Source organism: Babylonia areolata, chromosome 26 (genome assembly GCF_041734735.1).
Source record: "Babylonia areolata isolate BAREFJ2019XMU chromosome 26, ASM4173473v1, whole genome shotgun sequence".
In the NCBI taxonomy this organism is placed as follows: Eukaryota; Metazoa; Mollusca; class Gastropoda; order Neogastropoda; family Buccinidae; genus Babylonia; species Babylonia areolata.
Genome location: NC_134901.1, coordinates 29448619 through 29472356, shown reverse-complemented (window position 1 = coordinate 29472356; position 23738 = coordinate 29448619). Strand labels below are relative to the sequence as shown.

Sequence of the window (23738 nt, the reverse complement as noted above, 5' to 3'; positions counted from 1 at the left end):
AACCAATACCTTTACATCCAGCACGAGAACAGAGCCGTGTGGTTTGGCTATGATTTTAACATGTGTGGATACATTATTTGGCGGGAGTGGCTTTAGGATCAAAAGTGCTTCTCGTGACATGAACTGACGTTCCATAGCTGATACTTTTTTGGGGGTGGGGGGTTCCTCACTGTGAATTTCTCACAAAGATGTTATGCATTATTTTATTGATGAAGACACCCTTATTGAAGCGACACCATAGATTAAAAAGCAGAATGTTATGCATTATTTTATACATGAAGACACCTTTTGTTGAAGCGACATCATAGAGTAAAGAGCAGAATGTTAAGTTCCTTGTGGCCATTAGTTTGGAAAGACGATGATTTAAAACGTAGTAGTTTGATAGAACGTCCGTACAAACCTTCTTTGGGTTTCAACCAGTTTTTACCCGCAAAGTCCCAACATGTGAGGCATAGCCAATATCTGGTTGTATACAAGCATAAAAAAAATCTTCGTGTATGTTGATCAAGAAAATGTTTTATTCTACTAAGCTGAAAGTTTTTTCCTTTCGATAGCATCTTAGATCAAATAGACACACGATTTGACCAAGAGAGATTGTCAATGTATGCCCAAGAAGTTCATGAAAACCAATTTCTTCTAGCACCTAATCATATCAACGACTTTGATATAATTTACTTTGTAATGTATGTTATGACGTTTTTGTCATGTTGTAACAAACATAAACTTGAAGATTAGAGAATGAAAGGCCATATGATTTTTAAAAGTCCATTCAACAACATGATCTACACCCTTTTGTGACTTGATGCATACTACACTGGCATGTTGTCTTAGGGAGAACTCTGAACTCTGAAATATTTAATGTACATCAGGCATGTTGTCTTAGGGAGAACTCTGAAATGTTCAATGTATATCGGCATGTTGTCTTAGGGAGAACTCTGAACTCTGAAATGTTCAATGTACATCGGCATGTTGTCTTAGGGAGAACTCAGAACTCTGAAATGTTCAATGTACATCGGCATGTTGTCTTAGGGAGAACTCTGAAATGTTCAATGTACATCGGCATGTTGTCTTAGGGAGAACTCTGAAATGTTCAATGTACATCGGCATGTTGTCTTAGGGAGAACTCTGAACTCCAGAATGTTTATTGTACATCGGCCTTGGGCCACAACAGAGGGAAGAGGTCAAAACAAAGGTTCATCATGCGCATCCCACGTGCAGAGGTGTTGGCTTACATACATATACATGGGACAGTACGTAAAACAATGAGATGAACTAAAGCTGTCAAACGGCAAATAATATTATTGATAATCTTATCATAATACGACGTCTGTTATCATGAGCAAGGAAACATCAAACAACAACAGTCAAGTGAAGAAAATCATTATAATCAGTAATGTGATAAATTTATTTCTGATATCATAAATTATCATTTTTCTCCTTCTGTTAATAACACGAAATATATATTTTGACATATCAAATGAAACTCGTTTTCAACATTACAAAATGGACACATTTGATCTTGATCGCATTCATTATATCGAAACAAACTGTTATTAAAAGACAAAACATTGAATCTGATTTGTGAAATAGCAACTCAAAAACAGTAAGTATCCAACGCCCTGGTGACACCACACAATACCAAATCTTGTCTCACCTCAATATTAGTCACGAGAAAGGTTCACATACACATAGCAGCATGATCAGTACGGTCAGCAACAGATTTCAGTGGCCTAATTCACGATCACACATTCACAGCCAGAAAGCTCGGGCGCTAGCTCAAGCGTACCGCACGTGCGTTTCTCACGAAAGGTCAAAGCGATTCACAGGAGCTGAGTATAATGTGTTTGCAGTGCAGCAAAACAAAACTGTCTGTCATTATTAGTTGGTTGGGCACTAATTCCAGCCGATCAATACAATGAAAGAGTGGTCAAACATCGACAAACGGTGCAATACTCACAATCTGTTTGCATAAAATCATCGCTATTGCGGGTCTCAAAACATGGTAATTTCTTGAACAAGAAGAGCGCACATCACACACGTCCAACTCCCGTGAAAGTGCCCGAGAGAGATTGTCTTACTCTCTGTGTATGTGTGTGTATGTATGTGTGTGTGTGTGTGTGTGTGTGTGTGTGTGTGTGTGTGTGTGTGTGCGCGCGCGCGCGTGTGTGCGTGTGTGAGAGACAGACAGACAGACAGACAGAGATGAGGAACAAAGAAATAGAGACAAACGCTTTGGCACTTTGTTGTCATTACCTGCAAGGGTCTATCAACACAATACAACAGACTCTGCTTGTTCCTGCAGCACCAGAATCTCACGTCTAAATAGCACGGTGTGTCTAATTATATTCACACAACTTCAAACAGAACAAGACAATTATCTAGAGAGAAATAATACACTCAAACGTAACTCGACCCTCCATTTCTTTAGTTATATAGCATGCTATCTACTTTACTTTTGTAACACATGAACAAAGATATACATGTCTACCTTTCTAATTAACTCAAGAATTGTTGTGATTGATTAAACCTTGTCTATGAAAATTAAACCTTGTCTTATAATATGTGCTTCTGCAATAAACGTACCCAAAGACTTCATTATGAATCCATCATCTAACGATAAAGTGGAAACATCTCGTGCGACATCTAATTAAAAAGAAAAAAAACACCATACATATTATATACATTTATAAAAACAAAACAAAACAAACAAACAAACAAACGATCAACAACAAGAACAACAACAACAACAAAACCAAAACAACAACAACAACAAACAAACAAACATAAAAACCACGCACAGTTTTCTCTCATTCGTCATATGATTTACAATAAAACAGAAAAAGTTTTCCATCGTTAATATCGGATGAATACAAAGGGGCATGTGGACGTTCCAGGTTGAAATCATCTTTCATTCGCATTAAATCTATGTGTCCTGAGCCGAAATCTTGTAAAAATGATTTAACACATGTCATTTATTTGTAATAGCTGTTAGATATTTTCCCGTCTAAACTTCAAAAAGTTCAAAACTATGCATCACTCCGCTACTCGCTTTCCTTCACTGTCTTTCTGAAAGATAGACGGGACAAGAATCAGTGAAGAAATTGTTTCAAAAGAATCATTCAAGCACGAATACAATACAAACTCTCATTCCTTTGTCACAATTTCTTCACTGATTCTTGTCCCGTCTATCTTTCAGATCTACTTTCTGTCTATTTACCACCCAGACAACTCCGTTCTTCAAATGACATGCCACACTGTCTATTCCAAGAATTCGCACAAGAACTTATGGTGAACGTTCCTTTTCTTTTGTTGCATCAAAACAGTGGAATTCACTGCCCTCACACATTTGTCATATCCCAACACCCGCATTCAAGAGAGCACTCAAACCGCATCTTTTCAAGTGTGATGTGTCTGAAATATGTATATTTTAGCAAATGTGATGTGAGAGTATGTCTATTTAGTTATTTATTTATAGATATAGATAAGGTGAAAGAGGGTCCCCTTGGCGGAATCCTCTGCCAATATTAAACTGGGAAGTGTGCTTTCCATTTATACAAACACAAGCTGTAATACTAGAATAAAACGCCACAATCCATTGTTTAATACCTGGTCCAAAATTGAAAAAAAATCTAAAGTTCTACTATAAATTTCCATGATATTGAATCAAAAGCTTTCTCAAAGTCTACTGTAAGGATCTGGCCATGAATATCTTCGTTTTCTGTGCAAGAAACAATATATCATACATTAAACGGATATTTACACCGATATATCTTCCTTTTAAAAAAAAAACTGTTTGAGCTGGAAAAATTGATTTTGGTAATAATAATTTTTAGTCTGTTGGCAATGCATGATGAAGCTATTTTATAAGCAGAGAGATAGGACGCCAGTTCTTCAAAATTTATTTTTGTTCATTTTCTTTAGGAATTAGTGAAATAATACCAAATCACTGAGTGACTGACATATTCTCTGATGACAAGCCAAATTTCAATGAACATACTAACAAAGTACCCATATGAGAAATGAAGAACTTGTAGAATTCACAGGTGAAACCGTCACTCCAGGGCTTTTATTGTTTTTCGTTACCTTCATGGCAGCGTGTGTCTCAGCATAGATAATTTTCGCCTTCTGAAGATTCCTTTTCTCATTCGCTTAGTTTTGGAGCATCAGGAATTAGGTTATCTAAGTTCTCCCTCTCTTTATAAAGGTTTTCATAGAATTCCCTAGTTTCTTGTAAAATGTCTTTGTCATCAAACACACGTTCACCGTCACTCTTCTGGCGCAAAATTTCCTGCACCTGTTGACATAAGCTGCTGCCTGGCCGCCATTTCCCGCTTAGAGCTTGGTCTCCGACAGAGGACAGGCGCTATATCAGTTTCCATATCATTCATCATTCAAAATAAGAAGCATCCGGCGTCTCCACAGCGTCATAAAGTGTGCAAGAACGAAAAAGGTGGTTAAGCTGCACTTGACTTAAAATTCATGATGATGATAATGAAGATGTGATGAGAGATGTACAGAGAGACAGACTGGGGACTCTAAGTGGTCAAACACATAATGAATCAGCTACTGCCCTGAAATACCAAGACAGAAGCATCTTGAATCGAATTTCACGTGACCCACCTGAAGGACCTTGGCCACCTCAATGGTGTGCTGGCTGGTGAAGGCTCCAATCACCCCGGCCACCTCGAAGAACGGGGGCATCTGTTGTGGTCCCGGCCCGCTCATCTTGCTGCCGGAGTTTGAGGAGCGGACTCCAGAGACATTCCGCACACCACTCATCCTGGTCTTCGCCAGACGCGATTCATCCTCGACGTTAAGCTGAGATGATGGCGGTGCTGGTTCAGATGATTCAAGACGAGGCTCGCTGTGGTTGGTGAAAGGATGGCGGAAGGTCTGCTGGAATTCTGAGGGACGACCAGAAGGATAGACTGTTACATTTCCAAGGTGCGCAACTGTGTTACTGTTTGTGGAATTCAAAGGAGACCTGGTTCTGTCAGTCGTTTCCATGGCGTCGTGAAGCGGTTTCCTGGTCCACCTGGCAGTTGCTGGAGAAGAAGAATAAGATTCTGCTAGATTGTCCGACACTGAGGTGTGTTTTGTGAAAAAAGCATGGGTTGCTGGACTGGAAGTCCTTTTCAAATGCGCGTGGTCTCTTTGGCTGTTGATGTTGAACGGCAGTTCCTGTGCCGGGTGGGTGTGGCGGGACACGGTCCTGGGCATGAACTGCAGGGCACGCATCAGGGCCAGGGAGGCGGAAAAACAATCATCCAGAACGTGCACCCCTAGCGTGACGCCCGGAATCACCTGGTCTCGGTTCACCTGGTCCACAGAGAACAGCACTGCCTCCAGGAACTCAACTGCGCTCAGACCTGCACACACACACACACACACACACACACACACACACACACACACACACAGAGTACCAATAATGATATATTCAGGTTTATGACACCTGGTGTCATGAATAGCGGAACACTGATGGTATTACGCAATGTATGTTGATTAAGCAAACATTTCTACAGAATTTAACCGTTCCGATTGCATAAATTGAGCAGCTCCTTTACACACACACACACACGCACACGCACACGCACACACACACACACATATATATATATATATATATATGTATGTATGTATGTACGTATGTATTTCTTTTCTCTTTTTTTTTATCACAACAGATTTCTCTGTGTGAAATTCGTGCTGTTATCCCCGGAGAGAACGCGTCGCTATACAACAGCGCCACCCATTTTTTTGTGTATTTTTTCCTGCGTACAGTTTTATTTGTTTTTCCCATCAAAGTGGATTTTTCTACAGAATTTTGCCAGGAACAACCCTTTTGTTGCCGTGGGTTCTTTTACGTGCGCTGAGTGCATGCTGCACACGGGACCTCGGTTTATCGTCTCATCCGAATGACTAGCGTCCAGACCACCACTCAAGGTCTAGTGGAGGGGGAGAAAATATCGGCGGCTGAGCCGTGATTCGAACCAGTGCGCTCAGATTCTCTCGCTTCCTACGCGGACGCGTTACCTCTAGGCCATCACTCCATATATATATATATATATATATATATATATATATATATATATATATATATATATATATATATATATATATATATATATATATATATATATAAGCGTGACTAGTATGTTCATTGGTTTAAAAAGCAACAAAACGTCGAAGTGTGAGTTCACAAATCATTTTCGTGGCAGTTGTGATACCATTTTGTGAGTCTGATTCTGAGCTCAGAATAGTCCACTTGGGAAAGACTTGTTCTCGCGCTGCTCTGGGCCTGAAGGAACAATTCTCATGAAAAAGGAGCAGTGGAAGGAAAAGAACAACTTGGGGAGGAAGATGGAGATGAAGGACTGGGGGGGGGGGGGGAAGAAGTAGAAGTAGCAAAAAAGAAAAAGATGGAGAACATTGAAAAGAAGACGGAGAAGAATACATAGAAGGAAAAAGGATACAATGCATACAGAGAGGAAGAAGAAGAGGAAGGCGGAGAGGAGGAGGAGGAAGAAGAAGAAGAAGAAGAAGAAGAGGAGGAGGAGGAGGAGGAAAAGAAGAAGAAGAAGAAGACAGAGACGAAGTGGGCGGAGGAGAAGATGAAGAGAGGTGGAAGAAGAGAGAATCAGAAGAGAAAGACAGAACGAGAGGACAGAGTTAGAGGTATGTTTATTTGCTGTATGTTGCTACCAGTGTTGATTTTGTGTGCATACGTGTTGATGGATGTTTGTAAGACCAGATCAGACTCTCACCTAAGCACCACAATTTTGATTTGTTTTGCAAGCTTAAATGAATGATCACTGCAGTCGACTTTGCCAGTGATGGGTGAAATTGGGGCTGATGTGGTTGTCTTTGTATTTCTCTTTTTCCTCACAACAGATTTCTCTGTGTGAAATTCGGACTGCCCAGGAAGAGCGCGTCGCTACACTACAGCGCCACCCATTTTTGTTTGTTTTTTTGTTTTGCTTTTTGTTTTTTTGTTTTGTATTTTTTCCTGCGTGCAGTTTTTATTTGTTTTTCCTATTGAAGTGGATTTCTACAGAATTTTGCCAGGAACAACCCTTTTGTTGCCCTGGGTTCTTTTACGTGCGCTACTTTGCCAGTTATGGGTGAAATGGGGCTGATGTGGTTGTGTGAAGGGAGACCCACAATGCGGGTGATTTGTGAGAAGGAGAGGAGCATGTGGCATGTTACACCTGGAGCAAACAACGACAAAGATACTTCAGTCCAATGTGTCTATGACCCTCTGCAAAAATAGCAAACCGTTCACCAGATTCTTCAGCTCTGTCGGCTGTGTGTCAAAACCTGGGTCTCTGCAAATGGGTTTCCTGTCCATCCTGCAATGTCAGTCCAGCGGGTTGTTTTTTTCTGTTTTTCCATCCGTCTTCCTCTCTCAACAGTTCCTTGGGGGACTGGTTCAGCAAGGCAGTCGGGTCTTAACTGGTTAGCGTCGCTTTCTTTTCTCAACTGATGTCAGCAGATCTTCATGGGTTCCAGTGTGCTGCTTGATGGTCTGGTGCACGTGTTGATTGTTGATGTGATCAGTGATCAGTGTATGCACATGTTGATTGTTGATGGGATCAGTGATCAGTGCATGCACGTGTTGTTGTGATTAGTGATCAGTGTATGCACGTGTTGACTGTTGATGTGATCAGTGTATGCACGTGTTGTTGTGATCAGTGATCAGTGTATGCACGTGTTGACTGTTGATGTGATCAGTGTATGCACGTGTTGTTGTGATCAGTGATCAGTGTATGCACGTGTTGTTGATGTGATCAGTGATCAGTGTATGCACGTGTTGTTGATGTGATCAGTGATCAGTGTATGCACGTGTTGATTGTTGATGTGATCAGTGATCAGTGTATGCACGTGTTGATTGTTGATGTGATCAGTGTATGCACGTGTTGTTGATGTGATCAGTGTATGCGCGTGTTGTTGATGTGATCAGTGATCAGTGTATGCACGTGTTGATTGTTGATGTGATCAGTGATCAGTGTATGCACGTGTTGATTGGCGATGTGATCAGTGATCAGTGTATGCACGTGTTGATTGTTGATGTGATCAGTGTATGCACGTGTTGACTGTTGATGTGACCAGTGATCAGTGTATGCACGTGTTGACTGTTGATGTGACCAGTGATCAGTGTATGCACGTGTTGACTGTTGATGTGACCAGTGATCAGTGTATGCACGTGTTGATTGTTGATGTGATCAGCGTATGCACGTGTTGTTGATGTGATCAGTGTATGCGCGTGTTGTTGATGTGATCAGTGATCAGTGTATGCACGTGTTGATTGGTGATGTGATCAGTGATCAGTGTATGCACGTGTTGATTGGTGATGTGATCAGTGTATGCACGTGTTGTTGATGTGATCAGTGATCATTGTATGCACGTGTTGACTGTTGATGTGATCAGTGATCAGTGCATGCACGTGTTGATTGGTGATGTGATCAGTGATCAGTGTATGCACGTGTTGTTGATGTGATCAGTGATCAGTGTATGCACGTGTTGATTGTTGATGTGATCAGTGATCAGTGTATGCACGTGTTGATTGTTGATGTGATCAGTGATCAGTGTATGCACGTGTTGACTGTTGATGTGAGCAGTGTATGCACGTGTTGATTGTTGATGTGATCAGTGATCAGTGTATGCACGTGTTGTTGATGTGATCAGTGATCAGTGTATGCACGTGTTGACTGTTGATGTGATCAGTGATCAGTGTATGCACGTGTTGACTGTTGATGTGACCAGTGATCAGTGTATGCACGTGTTGACTGTTGATGTGACCAGTGATCAGTGTATCTGATGTCTAGTATCTTGGGATCTCCGTGACTTGGATTATTCTTTCCGCCATGAGGGTCCATCAGGACGTCAGCATGAAAGTTATGTCATATCATCTCATTTTTTATGCATATAACGGAGTCACACGAGAACTTGTATATAACAAATATGACTGAAATATACTGAAGATAACCAGCGGCTTTACTTTGTTGAATCAGTTCATGCCTCACTTGGTTTTCATCACATACGTCTGAACCAGGTACACTCTTAAAGAAAAAAGAGTGTCAGTGCACTCTTATAGAAAAAAAGAGTCAGTATATAAGCTTCTGGAGAAAGCAGAAAACGAAAATAAATATAAGTTAACATTCTACAACAATGTTTCTAAAGAATACAGACTTGAACCATATCTGATCTACACAAGAAAAACTGATAATAGAATCGCCATGTGCACATGATCTCCATGTAGAAAAGGGCAGAAACACAGGTACAGAAAGCATGCACGGGTGTATAAAACCTGTGGTGTATAAAAAGATAAGCATCATTTTCAAGATAAATGTATTAGATATGAACATTTACGACAAGCTTTGTTGACCGATATCAAGTCTGAATTTACAAGTTGTGATAATACGGATACCGTCAGTCAATTGTGTAATTACGACCATGCACAAACTCCACTAACAAAATTCATATAGGCCTGCGAATGTTTCAAAAACACGTCACGTTTTAATTCGTACACCTTACATTTAGTTTGGTTCGTTTTTTACCCTTTATCGTTGTGTCTGTGAACCTATTATTTACGGTTTTCCTGACAAATAAATATGATTCCGATTCTGATGATTCTGACTCCTACAAACACACACACGAATTCACCAGTTCACTTCAGCGTCAGTACAAACGTCACCCGAGCGATAAAGACTGCTTGGCGCTTCCAGAACAGATTATCGATGCTATGACTACTGCCTCAAACGAAGAATATGTCGGATTTGACCTATACACTCAATAACAGCTTAATGGGCTGATAAATGTGGGCGACCTTGGCAAGCAAGTATGTCTACAGACATAGTGTTAGTACTCAACTGAATGAAAGCCGAAAGAGGTACTGAGGACCCAAATCCAATGATAATATTTTTCTTTCTCTTATTTCTTTCCACCGGAGACTTACTATTACTTGTGTTCCAAGTGTTATATAAATTATGTGCTCTCTCTCTCTCTCTCTCTCTCTCTCTCTCTCTCTCTCTCTCTCTCTCATATTTTCTTTCCTCTTTTCCCTCTCTCTATTCTAACCTGACCCTTGCACAAGAGAACGCCGTTTTCAAAGCATTCACGTTTCCATACACATTGTTTCAGCGTGTTGCAGGTTCACGCTTTACATGCACAACACACTTACAACATCCTTTAGCTAAAATAAGTAGTCAAGCATATGAAATGTCTTTCGATTAATGTGAAAAAGGAAAATCTTACTGGGCCTCTATTCTGACCACCTACAGGTTTGATATGACATTCTCAGCCAGAACAAAATGTAAAGTATGAATGGTATTTTTCTTTGAAGGATTTTTTCAACCCGAAAAATATCCTTATAGCTTGATGAATAAGTGGCAAAGATCGGTGTTTGTAGTTCTAGAATGAGATCTCTTGGCCGACCTGCGTGCAAATACAAACTGGTTTATGGTCAAAACTCTGCAGTGGGTACTCCGTGTTCCATGTGCTCAGATGCGTCTGAAGATGAAAAGCATCTCCTGTTTCACTGCACAGCTCATAATGATGTCCGATCAAACTGTGACTTGTTCAAAATACCTCGAGTAAACCCGCATAATCTCATCCAAATACTGTCCTCACACAACGTAAGTCTAATTATTTCGTTAGCTAATTACCTATACGCCAGAAATCAGTCATCTCATCGAACTAGTTGCAATACCACCAATATTCATATATGCTGTGCATTGTGATCTTTGTCAATGTATTGGGTGGTCGTGTAAACAGTTATTTGTTTGTTTAATTTTGTTTTAATAATGGTTTATAAGAATTGATAGGTGATCTTAGTTGATGTCGCCTTTTGTGTATGGTATTGATTGTATTGTATTGTATTGCATTGTATTGTATTGTATTTATTTCTCTTTTTTTGTCACAACAGATTTCTCTATGAAATTCGGGCTGCTCTCCCCAAGGAGAGCGCGTCGCTACACTGAGAGCGCCGCCCATTTTTTTGTATCTTTTCCTACGTGCAGTTTTGTTTTTTTCCTATCGAAGTGCATTTTTCTACAGAATTTTGCCAGGAAAAACCCTTTTGTTGCCATGAATTCTTTTACGTGCACTACGTGCATGCCGCACACGGGACCTCGGTTTATCGTCTCATCCGAATGACTAGCGTCCAGACCACCACTGAAGGTCTAGTGGACGGGAAGAAAATATTGGCGACTGAGCCATGATTCGAACCAGCGTGCTCAGGTTCTCTCGCTTCCTGCGCGGACGCGTTACCTCGAGGCCATCACTCCACATAAAGCTTTGTAACCCCTAGACAGAAGGGCTATTGACTGTTGTCAATAAAAAAAAAAAATGTGTCAGTGTGTGCGTGTGTCTCTCCACCATTGCCCCTGGAAATATGACGACTATAACACGGAGAAGGAGATGTGGAAGTGGAGGAATGGGAGTGGAAACAGAGGTGTCAGGCATGCCCTGTATTGATGAATACCAGGGGGATCCTCTACTGGGAACTCGAGGAACACAGGGCCATTTGCATGTGTTGGGCTTTACGTCCATGTAAATTACTGTCCACTTTTCTCGTCGACTGGACATTGTCACTCGCAAAAAGGCATGAATTATCCTTTAAAGGAGGCAGATATGTAGGACAACAACTACAAGAAGAAGAAGAAGAGAAGAAAAGGAAGGAGGAGAAGGAGGGGGAGGGGGAGAGAGAGAGAGGAGCAGACAAAGTCGACAGAAATTCCATCAAAACTGGATTGTGGAACCTTTAATCCAAACAAATCAAGAAACAAAACATATACATATACACAGACGTAAGAAACATTTTCCTGAAAACATATACCCAGACACAGTCTCTTTCTCTTATAAAACTTAACTGACAAAAACACTACTTAAAATTGTACACTACGAAGGACTTATATAAGTCAGGGATGGTCTGATAGATGATACCTGTATTTTAATGTATCAAAGTGTAAAGCAATCAAAGGAACGAAAAATCCAGAAAACAAGTACCATATGAAAATAGAAGACACTACACGGGATGTTGAGAAAAGTCAAAGTGAAGATTACCTTCGCATAACTTTTGATCATAAACTATCATTTGACACACATATATAGAATATAATTAATAAAGCCAATCAGATCATAGGAATAATTAAGAGAACATTTACTTATTTAGATAACGACATTTTCAGACCACATAAAGCATTGGTTGGAACACACAATATCATGTTGTGTGGCGCTCATTCCTGAAGAGACAGTCGATAGTTATAGAAAGGGCACAAAGAAGTGCAACTGACTTATTAAAAGAATGCAAGTCTATGAGCTACCAACAGAGACTTACATACTTCAATCTGCATTCATTCAAGGGTAGAGGGTTAGGAGGATACTTAATCGAAACCTACAAAATGTTAAATTGCTTAAATGATATTAATGTAAATAATACTTTTAGAAAGTCAAATTACGAGGGTACAAGAAACTCAGTGATGAAAATTTGTGAGGAGCACTGTAATACCAACATAAGGAAAAAATCAGTTAACAGAATTGCACAGATATGGAATGGATTATCAACTGAAACTAAATTCGCACATAATACTAACATGTTTAAAAATCTCCTTGATATGAACACCAAATCAAAACAAAAAAAAAAGTTTTTTGACTTCACGAATGAAATACAGCAAGTGATTGAGTCAACGAAACAATGTACGCACATTCCACAAACAGAGACAGGTAATGAAGGAGACATAAAAAAAAGGCCGTAAGGCCTGGGCAGACAGCCTGCCAGTCCCTTTACTACAGCAACAACAACAACTACTACTACCGCCACAATGGGAGCCAGTTTCCTTTGTCATGAGAGAGACCAGTTGCCCAGTTATATCGGTCAACACAGCATCAACATAAAATGTTAAACGACATCTTCTTCTTCGTTCGTCAGCTGCAACTCACGTTCACTCGTATGTACACGAGTGGGCTGGCCACCTGTCGATTCAGCACCACCTGTTCTCAAATGGTTCACTTCCGGAAAGTAGTCAAGTTGGAATCCTGAAATGGTATTCCGACTGGTGATTCCAATTTCCGGTTTGGACATTGAAGAGTAGTCGGCTCAAGAAATGGGGATGATGACAACAGCCACTGACTACTGTACATTGTGAAAATAATATATATACTCCCGATTTAGCACCACCACGTTATACTACCGTGTACAACGTTTAAACCGAAGTGGTGCTATTTCGGGAGTATATATATACCGCGCCGAATTTTAAACAAACTTGGACCACCGAGAAAAGGGTTCCCTTTTGGGGATATTCCACCAGAGGTATGGGGCATGGAATGTATGGGAGAGGCAAACTTAAGTTTTTGTGGTGCTGTTTTGATAGCACCATTTCCATGGCATTTTATAATCCTTATGTCATTGTAAATTTACAGCACTGAAATCACACTGTGTTATTTTACCATGGTGACAGAGTAATACATGTATTCTCGGTTTAGCACCACAACGTTATGATACTGTGTATATGTCACTGACTGAAGTGGTGCTAAACCGGAAGTATATATAGTGTGCGGAACTTTCACTTGTCTTGCCTGGAAAAGGGTTCCCTTTCTGGGACATTCCACCAGAGGTAAGGGGCATGGAATGTATGGGGGGGGGGGGGAGACACTTAAAATCAGTTGGGTGGCGCTATTTAATTAACACCATAATAGCATTTTCGGAACGTATAAGTACTATTTAATATACCACACGAAAAAAAAAACACACCAGTAACGGGGCTGTTTTCTAATCATGACAATTCCACAGACATTTTTCGAAATGAATTGTTAACGGAACCGGACGATTTCGACAAATATTGAAAACACTTACCCAATTTTTACGTCTTTTGTGGATGTAGTATCACCTGGACCAGTCCACCCAGCGATATCGCCCGAGTGTCACGTTCCAGGCGAACAGAGCGCGTCCCTATTTTCCTTGCTCGAATGCACGGAAATATGCACAACTTTCGTTTGGTGCTGATGTGTCTCTGCACAACTTCATGAAGTCTGCCCACTCAGAAAATATTCAACGCTGCACCCATTCAGATAAAAGCACTGACGATGGCTCTTTGGAAATGATTCAAATCTGTAGTCCAAAATAACCTTCGAATCAAATGCAGCCACTGTTTCGCTGGGCCAGTCACTTCTTGTAATACGGTCCATAACTCATGAATGGTCTGGTTTCTCGACGCGTTGGACGTCACAAGATTCACTGAGACTATCGGTCCGGACAGGCGCCACACAGAGACTGAACGTTCAGCGTTGTCACCCGACTTTGATTTCTATGGATGAGAAACAGGGAACTGTGCACGTGGAGAACGTGAGTTAGCGCATGAAATTTTGTCCAACAGCGTGTGCCTGGTTTTCCGGCTGAGTAGTATACATGATGGTTAGTTTCATTGTGCTAAGTCAGCCTTACGATGCCCGTTTTTTCCGTTTAAAAATATACAGTAAATAACTTTAAACAGTGTGATGAAATACATACAACACTTATCCAACATGTCAGTGTTTTAACGGAAAGAAGGTATGTGATGAGACGACTGAAACGGTAGAAAGGAAACATTGGTACACATTGAAAGTAATGTTGACGCGATATGCACAATGATAACGTGACGAACTATTAAATTACTCGAAATACGGGCCTTACCTTCAAATGAGGTCATTCCTTCGTCGTTTTCACTCTTATGTCCGATGTAGGGAAATTGGTGTCTGTTCGTCACAGTGGGTTGGTTACGTTTGGCACCACATTTCTTTGAATTTTGATGTGTTCTGTTAATCACTTCGCACACTTTATTTTAATTGAAAGAACATATTTACAACATTATTTACAGGCCAAAAAATGAGAGATCAATTGAAGTCTGAGTCAGACGAAAGTGCGTCTGCTGTGGGCATTCCCTTCCATCTTTTGGTGGAAGGCGTGTGACTTTGGCCAGTGGGGCCCATGCAGGACACCTCACTCCACGACGCAACGTGCCAGTGTGTATTTGACGGCCCAGCAATTAGTGCGCTATGTTATGTCATCAATAGGTACTCCCTTCAATAAGAATGCTGAAATTGATTTTTTGTTTGTTTGTTTTGTTGTTTTTTGTTTGTTTTTTTGTTGTTGTTTTTTTTGGGGGGGTTGTGGGGGGCTAGGGGGGAGGGGGTTAATAGGTTCTTCTGACCTTAAACTACACGTTGAGGGTAGGGTTCAGATTTTCCACCCCCTTAACCCTGCGGGAGAGAGTGGTCCTTGTGACGTTGCCCATGCGAATTGTAAAACTAAAATTGTTTTATAGGTTTTCATTGATGCAGAATCAATTTTTGACATATAATAACAACAATAACAATAATAATACTCAGACTGACTCATGGTGGTGCCCTGGGAACAGCGGCCCCCGACGTTGGTGTGCACGCTGACAATGACGCCCAGGCTGACGTCCCCGGGACGCGCGGTCTGAAAGTGCGGATCAAAGATGTCTTGGGGAAAGGCCGCCACCTGCACCAGCCGCCACACCAACATCATCACCATCACCCTGGACCTCAACCCTGACATCAGCATCCCCGGTGTGGGCACCACTCTGCTGTCTGGCATCGTTGACTTTCTCTTCAGTTGTTTCGGTCCTGCGCCCTGTTTTCTGAAAGTGGTACAAACAGTGGGTATGAATGATGCTGTTAATTCAAAGACAACAACAATAATGATAATGATAGCAAATGACGAAGATGGTAATGAATGCCATTTGCAGGTAGAAAGGCGAATTTACCTGCAGACTTGAAGAGCCGCGGGTAGGTTGTAGTGTTCCTGAATACTGGATACTGCTTACCTTGAGCAGTATACCCTGCCCCCATGTAGAGTTACCCGCAAGTACACCTCTACCCGCAGGTAAGTTGGTCCATTGAATACCACCCCTGGGGCCCTGTTCAAGACAAAATTCATTTTGCCTTCAGGCAGGTTATCTTTGACATGGTTGGGACCCGCAAGTCCAGTTTGCCTTGAAGGATAAGTTATCGTTGTACACACACCATTTGCTCAGACAACTAACCCATCACCTTTAAAAAAAAAAAAAAAAATCCCAGCCATTCCCGTCTGCCCATGCTCTCAGTTTCACTTCTCATCGCACCACAGCTCGGAACATTGTCGAGAGAGTTCGCAAAACACGTGCTATCCGTCAAATACGCCTGTTTTCCTTTAAAAAAGAGAAAAAGAAAGAAAAATGCTGCAAAAGAATCCCCATATTTACCTCTGCTTCGTGGGCAGCCACCCTTGGCATGTAGTAAGGGTACATTGCCTTCGGGTTTGTTGACAGGCGGGTAGACTCTTGTATTCATGAATACTGGATATTGCCTCAGTCAGATTACCTAGCAGGTACACATTTACCCTCAGGCACGATGTTCCCTTGACACACCCACAGAAACCATGCGATACCTGCTTGACCTTCCTTCAGTGCAGGCCAGAAACAAGTTAGAACAGGTCAAGACCTACTTCAAAGCATTAGAAAACCCTCAAAACCCACTGCATGACGCAGTCAAACAACCAAAAGGCAGCCGTCTAGGACGAGGAAGATCATGGATGGGGCAAGCAGAAGACACAATCCAGCTAGTATGCCGACTACAAGACCTGAAAGAAACAAAAGAATGGGAGAAAAACCCCGAAAACCTCAACCATCTATTCAACACAGCTATTTCACCCACTCTAGGAAGACATTGTCAGGAATGGCCAGAGGGCAAAACTGATGCGGAAGTGAAGCTACTCATAGAAGAAAACAGTAAAGAAGAGGACATCATCATATACACAGATGGCTCAGTCACCAAAGACCAATCCGGTTGGGGATTCACTGCGAAACAAAATGGAAAAACAGTTAGGGAAGAGAATGCTGCCTACAAAGTCACAACCTCCAGCCTAATAATGGAAGTTGAAGCTGTGACACATGCCCTCCGGTGGCTATCGCCCATCCATACGCCCGGAAACCAACATGCCATGATTCTAACAGACTCAATGAACCTCATACAGAAAATTGAAAACGGAATGGGAAGCCCAGAGTGGCATAAGGCAATGCGCAACTTTCAGATAAAAAAACTCACATGGTCATACTGCCCGGGACATGCAGGAGTTAAGGGAAATGAGCGAGCTGACAGACTTGCTGGTAACGCAACACCAACGAGCGGCCTACATCTAGGAAAATCGGAAATCCTCAGAAAAGTCAAAGAATATCAAAAAGAACAGGTACAAGGCCATCACACCATCGATCGCCTCAAAGAAATAAAATCAGAGAGAGGGAGCGGCCGTAAGTCTAACATGAAAGGTAGAGCACGATGCTTTGCAAATCAAACAAATATCGGCATCATTTCCAAACCAACATTGCGCAAATTTCTTCAAAACGGAACAGAGTCTCTGTGGGCTTTTCCAAATACAATAGACTGAGCAACACACTAGACGCCACGTTCTTGGCATCAGAGATCTTTTCCCATCCCTCTTGCGGCCAATCAGTGGCAGCCTCTGTGCGTGTGCGTGTGTGTATGTGTGTGTTTGTGTGTATGTGTGGGTCTGTGTTTTTGAGTGCGTTTGTGCATGCGTGAGAGTGTAAGTGTACACAAGTGTCAGGAGAGTTCTGTGCATGTGTGTGTGTGTGTTGTGTGTGTGTGTGAGGGGGAGGTGGGGGTGAAGGGAGGAGGTGAGGTAGAGGATGAGGTATGTGAGTGTATGCATGCCTACACTGTGGGAGCAACAGGATATTGGAACATATATATTATATATATATATCTTTGTATATATGTGTGTGGGGTTGGGGGTGGGAGATATGGGCGTGTGTGTGTGTGTGCTTGTACAAGTAAGCGTTCATCTGTGTGTGTGTGTGTGTGTGTGTGTGTGCGTGTGTGTGTGTGTGTGTGTGTGTGTGCCGTGGAAGCTGCGATACATAGACTAGAAATAAGTGTGTGGAGGAGGGGGTAGAGGAGGTGCAGGGAAATTTGTGTGTGTGTGTGTGTGTGTGTGTGTGTTGGAGCTCATGTACGTTTATATGTATTTGACTGTGCTTTCATATCTGTGAAACTGCGTTTTGGGGGCATATCTGTTATGCATGTGTGGGTGTATGTGTGAATGTGTGTCTTCATGTTTTATATTTATTTGCTTATTTATCATCATTGTTGTCTTATTTATTTAATTATTTATTTATTATTATTATTATTATTTTATCATTATTTTCATTATTACTATCTTTTTTTTATATCATAATTATTATTTATTTATTTATGTATGTACGCTTATCTTCTTTTTTTTTCTTTTTTTTCTCAAGGCCTGACTAAGCGCGTTGGGTTACGCTGCTGGTCAGGCATCTGCTTGGCAGATGTGGTGTAGCGTATATGGATTTGTCCGAACGCAGTGACGCCTCCTTGAGCTACTGAAACTGAAACTGAAACTGTTCCCTTGAATACGGCCCCATGCTGATAGGTTCATGAAAAGGACAGTGAAGACAACTCGTTGCATCTCCCATGTTGGCATAACTATAGTTGTGGAAATGTCACACGTATTTCTTACAGCTGTTCGTCCCTGGCTCTTTCCCTTCTTTTTCTAAATTGTTTGCATTCTTTCTTTAACTTTCAGCTTATTTTTGGTATGGTTTGATTTGTTCCCCTGCCCCCTCCTAGATATTCGCAATAAAGCCTTCAGACGGGTGTATGTGTGTGTGTGTGTGTGTGTGTGTGTGTGTGTATTCACAAATAAACAAAAAGGTAGGCATTCACACATAAACTTATACACAAACCAGTCTCGAAGCACGTGCAAACGAAGGAGAGAAAGAGAGAGAGAGAGAGAGAGAGAGAGAGAGAGAGAGAGAACGGGATTGGGGTTTTGGGGTGGGGGGGGGGGGAGGGAGGGAGGTGAACGACAGCATCCCGACGCAATATAAAGTTGATGGGCACGTTGCCTGACGTATGGGATTGTTCGTTACAGCATCTCTGGGGTCTGCTTTACTTTAGTTCCTCCACCTCCACCTCCGCCCTCTTCCCCCACCCCACTTCAGGTCACTGGGACACTGGTGGCTGCACAAAGAAGCAGGGCGTCAGGGTGTGCGTGTATTTGTGGCGCCACGTTACCTTGGAGATAACGCCTGGTCCTGTGAAATCTCCTGAAATGGTGTGAAATCACAGTGGGCAAAAAGAACAAAAGAAAGAATAATGTATGCACAATATATACATGACACATGCACACTCATGCACCTCTGTCTGTCTGTCTGTCTGTCTGTCTCCTTGCCAATGACATAGCTTTTGGTGTGTGTAGCTGGATGAGATGGTCAGCATAGATTACCAGATGATTTGCCAAGGACTGTCCCACTGGATTCATAAAAAATTCACAGTTTATCCTTTCGCGCTGTGGCTATAACACGACCCGAGTATGGTCCTGCTGCGTATTCCATGTGGTCGAAGAAGTGCGTATGTTCTCTCTCTCTCTCTTGTATCGCAAACACGCACGCACACACACATAGACACACGCGAGACTGCACACACACACACACACACACACGCGCGCGCGCGCGCGCGCGCGTGTACTTATCACTCATGAACAGTGTCATCAAGTGTGTACATTTGTATCTCCACGAAGGGAGCATGTCTATGTTCCCCCATGTCTGTGTTCCCTCAAAAACGTTTTTCGTAGGTCAGTATTCCCCCGGCCAGGTCTTTATTCTTCCAGGTCTATGTTCCCCAGGTTTTTATTCCTCCAGGCCAATGTATGGTTAATCAAACAAATACGTTTGGGTACTGGTCAGCAGTGATCAGCAGTCGTCAGTTGTCAGCAGTCAACAATAATGGTCAGTGGTCAGCGGTGATCAGTGGTCAGCAGTGGTTAGTGGTTGTGAGTGGTGGTCAGCATTAGTTGGTGGAAGTCAGTTGTCAGTGGTAGTCAGCATTAGTATGTGGTCAGCGGTGGTCAATGGGTAGTGGTCGGAAGCGGTGCTTAGTGGTGGTCAGTATGCAGCAATGGCCAGTGGTCAGCAGTGGTCAGTGGTGGTCAGCGGTGGTTAGCAGTGGTCAGTCATGGTCAGTAGTGGTATCTGGTGGTCGGTGGTACTCAGCGGTGGTCAGTGACCAGCGTTCTTCAGCGGTCAGTAGTGGTCGGCGGTGGTTAGTGGTTAGCAGTGGTGAGACTGCGGTAAAAGGGAAACCTTCCAGGAAGAACATGACAATGCACACGTGTGACAAAACTCCGTCAGACAGATACATCGTGGTTTCGGACATAAAAATGCCTTTTAAAAAATCACACAAAAAACAAACAAACGAATCATTCATAACATGACCCTTGCGGTCGGCTGGACCATTAGTCATGTCAATTAGATTGGTTGCATGCAATACCACCTATGCAATGTGTTGTAATACTTGATTTGTCAGCAGTTACCTCACGCTGGGATAAAGGAATCCTTCATACAGTAACTAGGTTGCTGGCGTTTGAGAATTTTCAATACACCGGAAGTATTAAACACTAATCCAGTTTTAACATAATTCATTTCTATCCAGTCTATTGACTTCACTCCCGGCCTTTCCGTTGAAGTAAATAAATCGGCTGTATGATAAAAAAAATAAAATAAAATAAAAAAAACAACATGTGGATACAATGCAGTTTCAAGCAAGCATAACCCTAACAGTCATATGTAGTGCCCAAAGAAGAAAAAATGGCCTATATGTGCTGATCTTCTTCATTTAAACTGTAGTTTAAACTTTGCAGACAGGTACATTATGAGTTCTCACATAAAACAAAAAAAACACCAAAACACACAAGAAAATTTAGTATGAATCCCCTCAAGCCTTCCCTGTGGTGAATTTTGCTATTTACCGCCCGTCAAACCGCTGAGCCAAAGCAGGAAGATCAGGATGTATGCCGGTAAACAAAACACTGGAGGGAGATGAAGCCAGGTCGGTCACACCACCCCTGCTCACTCAGCACTGCGCACTGACGTATCAAACGAAAGAGAAAAGCTGGAAATGAGAAGGTCAAATCTCTGACGGGCGATAGAAGAGCAGGGCTGGAACGCCCAGAATAGAGGGAGCCTGATAAGCCACAGCTCCAGACACACCGCCACTGCAGGAATGGAGACCAAGAGAATTGTGATGAAACACAATGTTGCTGATTAATCGGTAAAGATGGCGAGTCAGAAACCACGCAAGCCAATTCTCAAAGTCGGTGAACTGATCCGTGTGCGTTGATCAGCGATGGCGTTTGCACATCAAACATTGTTGTTTGATGTTGTTGTTTGTTCTTCTCTCTTTGCCTGAATTTTAAAAACCAGTGATTTGCCTCTACTGTGTGTGGTCTGACTGAGGCTGGGTGAGCATTATTTTCCTTTCCTTTTTTCAGTAATTTCCTCATTCCATCAGATCCCTGATTTCTTCAGTCCTCCAAACCATGCTCACAAACCTCTCATCTGTGAAAAAGTTCGAAGTTCCTACCTTTTCTTACCTTTATGTTTCATTACAATTCTACCTCGGTTAGGGCTCGGTCATAATGCTGAGTTTATGATTGGACATAAGGATCGTCTGATTCCATACACCTGCCTTCTGTCTGGTGGAGAACACTATTTCAGGATTACGTCAGACGTTTTCGGAACCACGACTTAGTATACATGACCTACATTCGTAAGATCGATTATTGAAAGAGTTTGTGCATTCAGTATAACACATCGAATAAAATGTCGAGTTTGAAAACAATCACTGATTCATCTATTACGTATTTTTTGTAAGGAAAACAAAGATCTCGCATCTGTCGGTTTTCCTTAGTCTGACGCAAACAAACGTATTTTTCGTCCTTTTTTTTCTCTCTTCCCACCCCTGCTTTTCGATAGTGTTGCGTCTGTCATTTGGTTTATGAAGATGTCAGTCGGCGCTGACATCGTTAACAGACTTGGCGACTCCAGCAACTGAGAGGAGCTGAGACCTTTCTCCAGTTGCAGGGGAGCCAGGGGAGTTCTGTGGATGACCAATGTTACTGAAGAGCACAAAACGTCCTCTCCATCCAGACACAGCAGAACAGTAAAGAACCATTCTTTTGGGTTCAGTGTTTGCTCCACAGTCGTCGTTTCCTCCTTTTGTCCTCTCCGCCCGCTCCCGGATTCTTTCCTCAGCCTTCCGTCACCAACCTCACCTCGCTCCCATACCTTCCCCCTTCTCCTCCTTCCTGTCCCCACAGCCCACACACACACACACATACACACGTGCGCGCGCGTGCGCGCACCATGTCAGCATGACCAAGAAGAAAAATTGCATACACCTCCAAGATAGCGATCGGAGTGTGTGTGTGTGTGTGTGTGTGCGTTGCTTTCGACCTCGAAAAATATTCCCACAGCTCACACTGTCGCAATGCTCATTGTCGCATAGATCCGTGTTCTCATGGTTTATAACCCTGGTTCTGACAGTTCCCACATCTTTATTCCAGTATGTATTCTTCTTACTGTGGTTTTGAATGGCACATAGTCACAAACGCGGAAAAAAATAAAGGGAGCATGTGTGGAGGGGGGGGAGTGTGGAGGGTGCAGGGGGAGACGAGGGGAGGGTGGCGGAGGGGAGGGGGGGGGGACAAAATCTCATTTTTTTACGAAGAAAATTGATGGTGGTGTCGCGAGACCTGGTTACATTCCCTGGACCTTACATGACGTCTTCTACTACGTAAATATATCACGTTTTAATATTCCTTCAGTTTGTCTCTCTCTCTCTCTCTCTCTCTCTCTCTCTCTCGCTATATCTGTATCTTAGTGATGGTGTATAACCACAACCACGACAAACCAGACTGGTAACTCTACGAATCAGGGTTCACAATGAAAACCCATGGATGTCGCTTCTCGTATTCAGTCCAACAAAAACCGTCCCAAGGTTACACATCCAGAACAGTTCTTTTCTTTTCAGCTCCTCCACTTTGTTGACCTGTTCCAACGCTGTCACCTGTAAAAAGCTGAGGTTGTCGTCAGTAGGCTAATGTGAGGGGTGGAAGAAACATTGGCAGCGACCGAAAACTTGGTGCCTTTCCTCAGTTTGCAGTCATTTTTGTGATTTGCCCATCTCCTCATCAGATCGTGGGACAAATTGTGCCTCTGTGTGTAGTCTGCAGATCAATAGATAGACCAAGTTTGGCTGGCAGGAGAGGTGTTGGTTGATCTAGACTATATATATATATATATTGTGTGTGTGTGTGTGTGTGTGTGTGTGTGTGTGTGTGTGTGAACAAACAGTGGTACTGGGACACTGCTGCTCAGTTTAAACGGTATCTTGCAGCCAGAAATTGGTTCTCTCAACTCACGACAGTCAGTGAAGCCAGAGCAGGAGTGGTCAGGCAAAAACAACAACAAAAAAACACCAAAACTGTCCAACCATGTGCAGGCATTTTGAGTGGGATCATAAGGATTTTTCGCCAACATTTTTTGGGCCTTGAAGACGAATATTCAATGCTGTCGCATGTGATCACCAGGAACAGTCATACATAACGAATACAGTTAATTACAGGAACAACGGGGTTGTCATAATAGTTTGTTGTTTTGGTGTGTTTATGCCCAGCATGTCAAGATCATTGAGACAAGTTTTCTGCCGCAAAGATGCTACTCTCCTAGATCTCCTGCCCGCGTAGTCTTTGCGCGCATTTCATTCATCTTTCTGCTACTTTTCTCTTCAATTGTCGGGAACTAACAAAGGTTCAAGTCCAATGTCCGCAGTTTTTTCTACGAGTGTGTTCGTCGACTTCCAGAAGGTTAACGCTGCAGAGA

General features: G+C 42.3%; 1 protein-coding gene across 1 annotated transcript in view; it reads right to left on the bottom strand.

The window, feature by feature from the left end:
• LOC143300286 (metabotropic glutamate receptor 7-like) overlaps positions 1 to 23738 on the bottom strand; it is a 98405-nt gene that overhangs the window by 40129 nt on the left and 34538 nt on the right. The window contains exons 2-3 of the mRNA XM_076613881.1: positions 15370 to 15638; positions 4621 to 5369 (exon numbers count right to left, since the gene is read on the bottom strand). Of these exons, the coding sequence (XP_076469996.1) occupies positions 4621 to 5369; positions 15370 to 15595 (975 nt within the window). The 5' untranslated portion in view covers positions 15596 to 15638. The remainder of the gene's footprint in view (positions 1 to 4620; positions 5370 to 15369; positions 15639 to 23738) is intronic.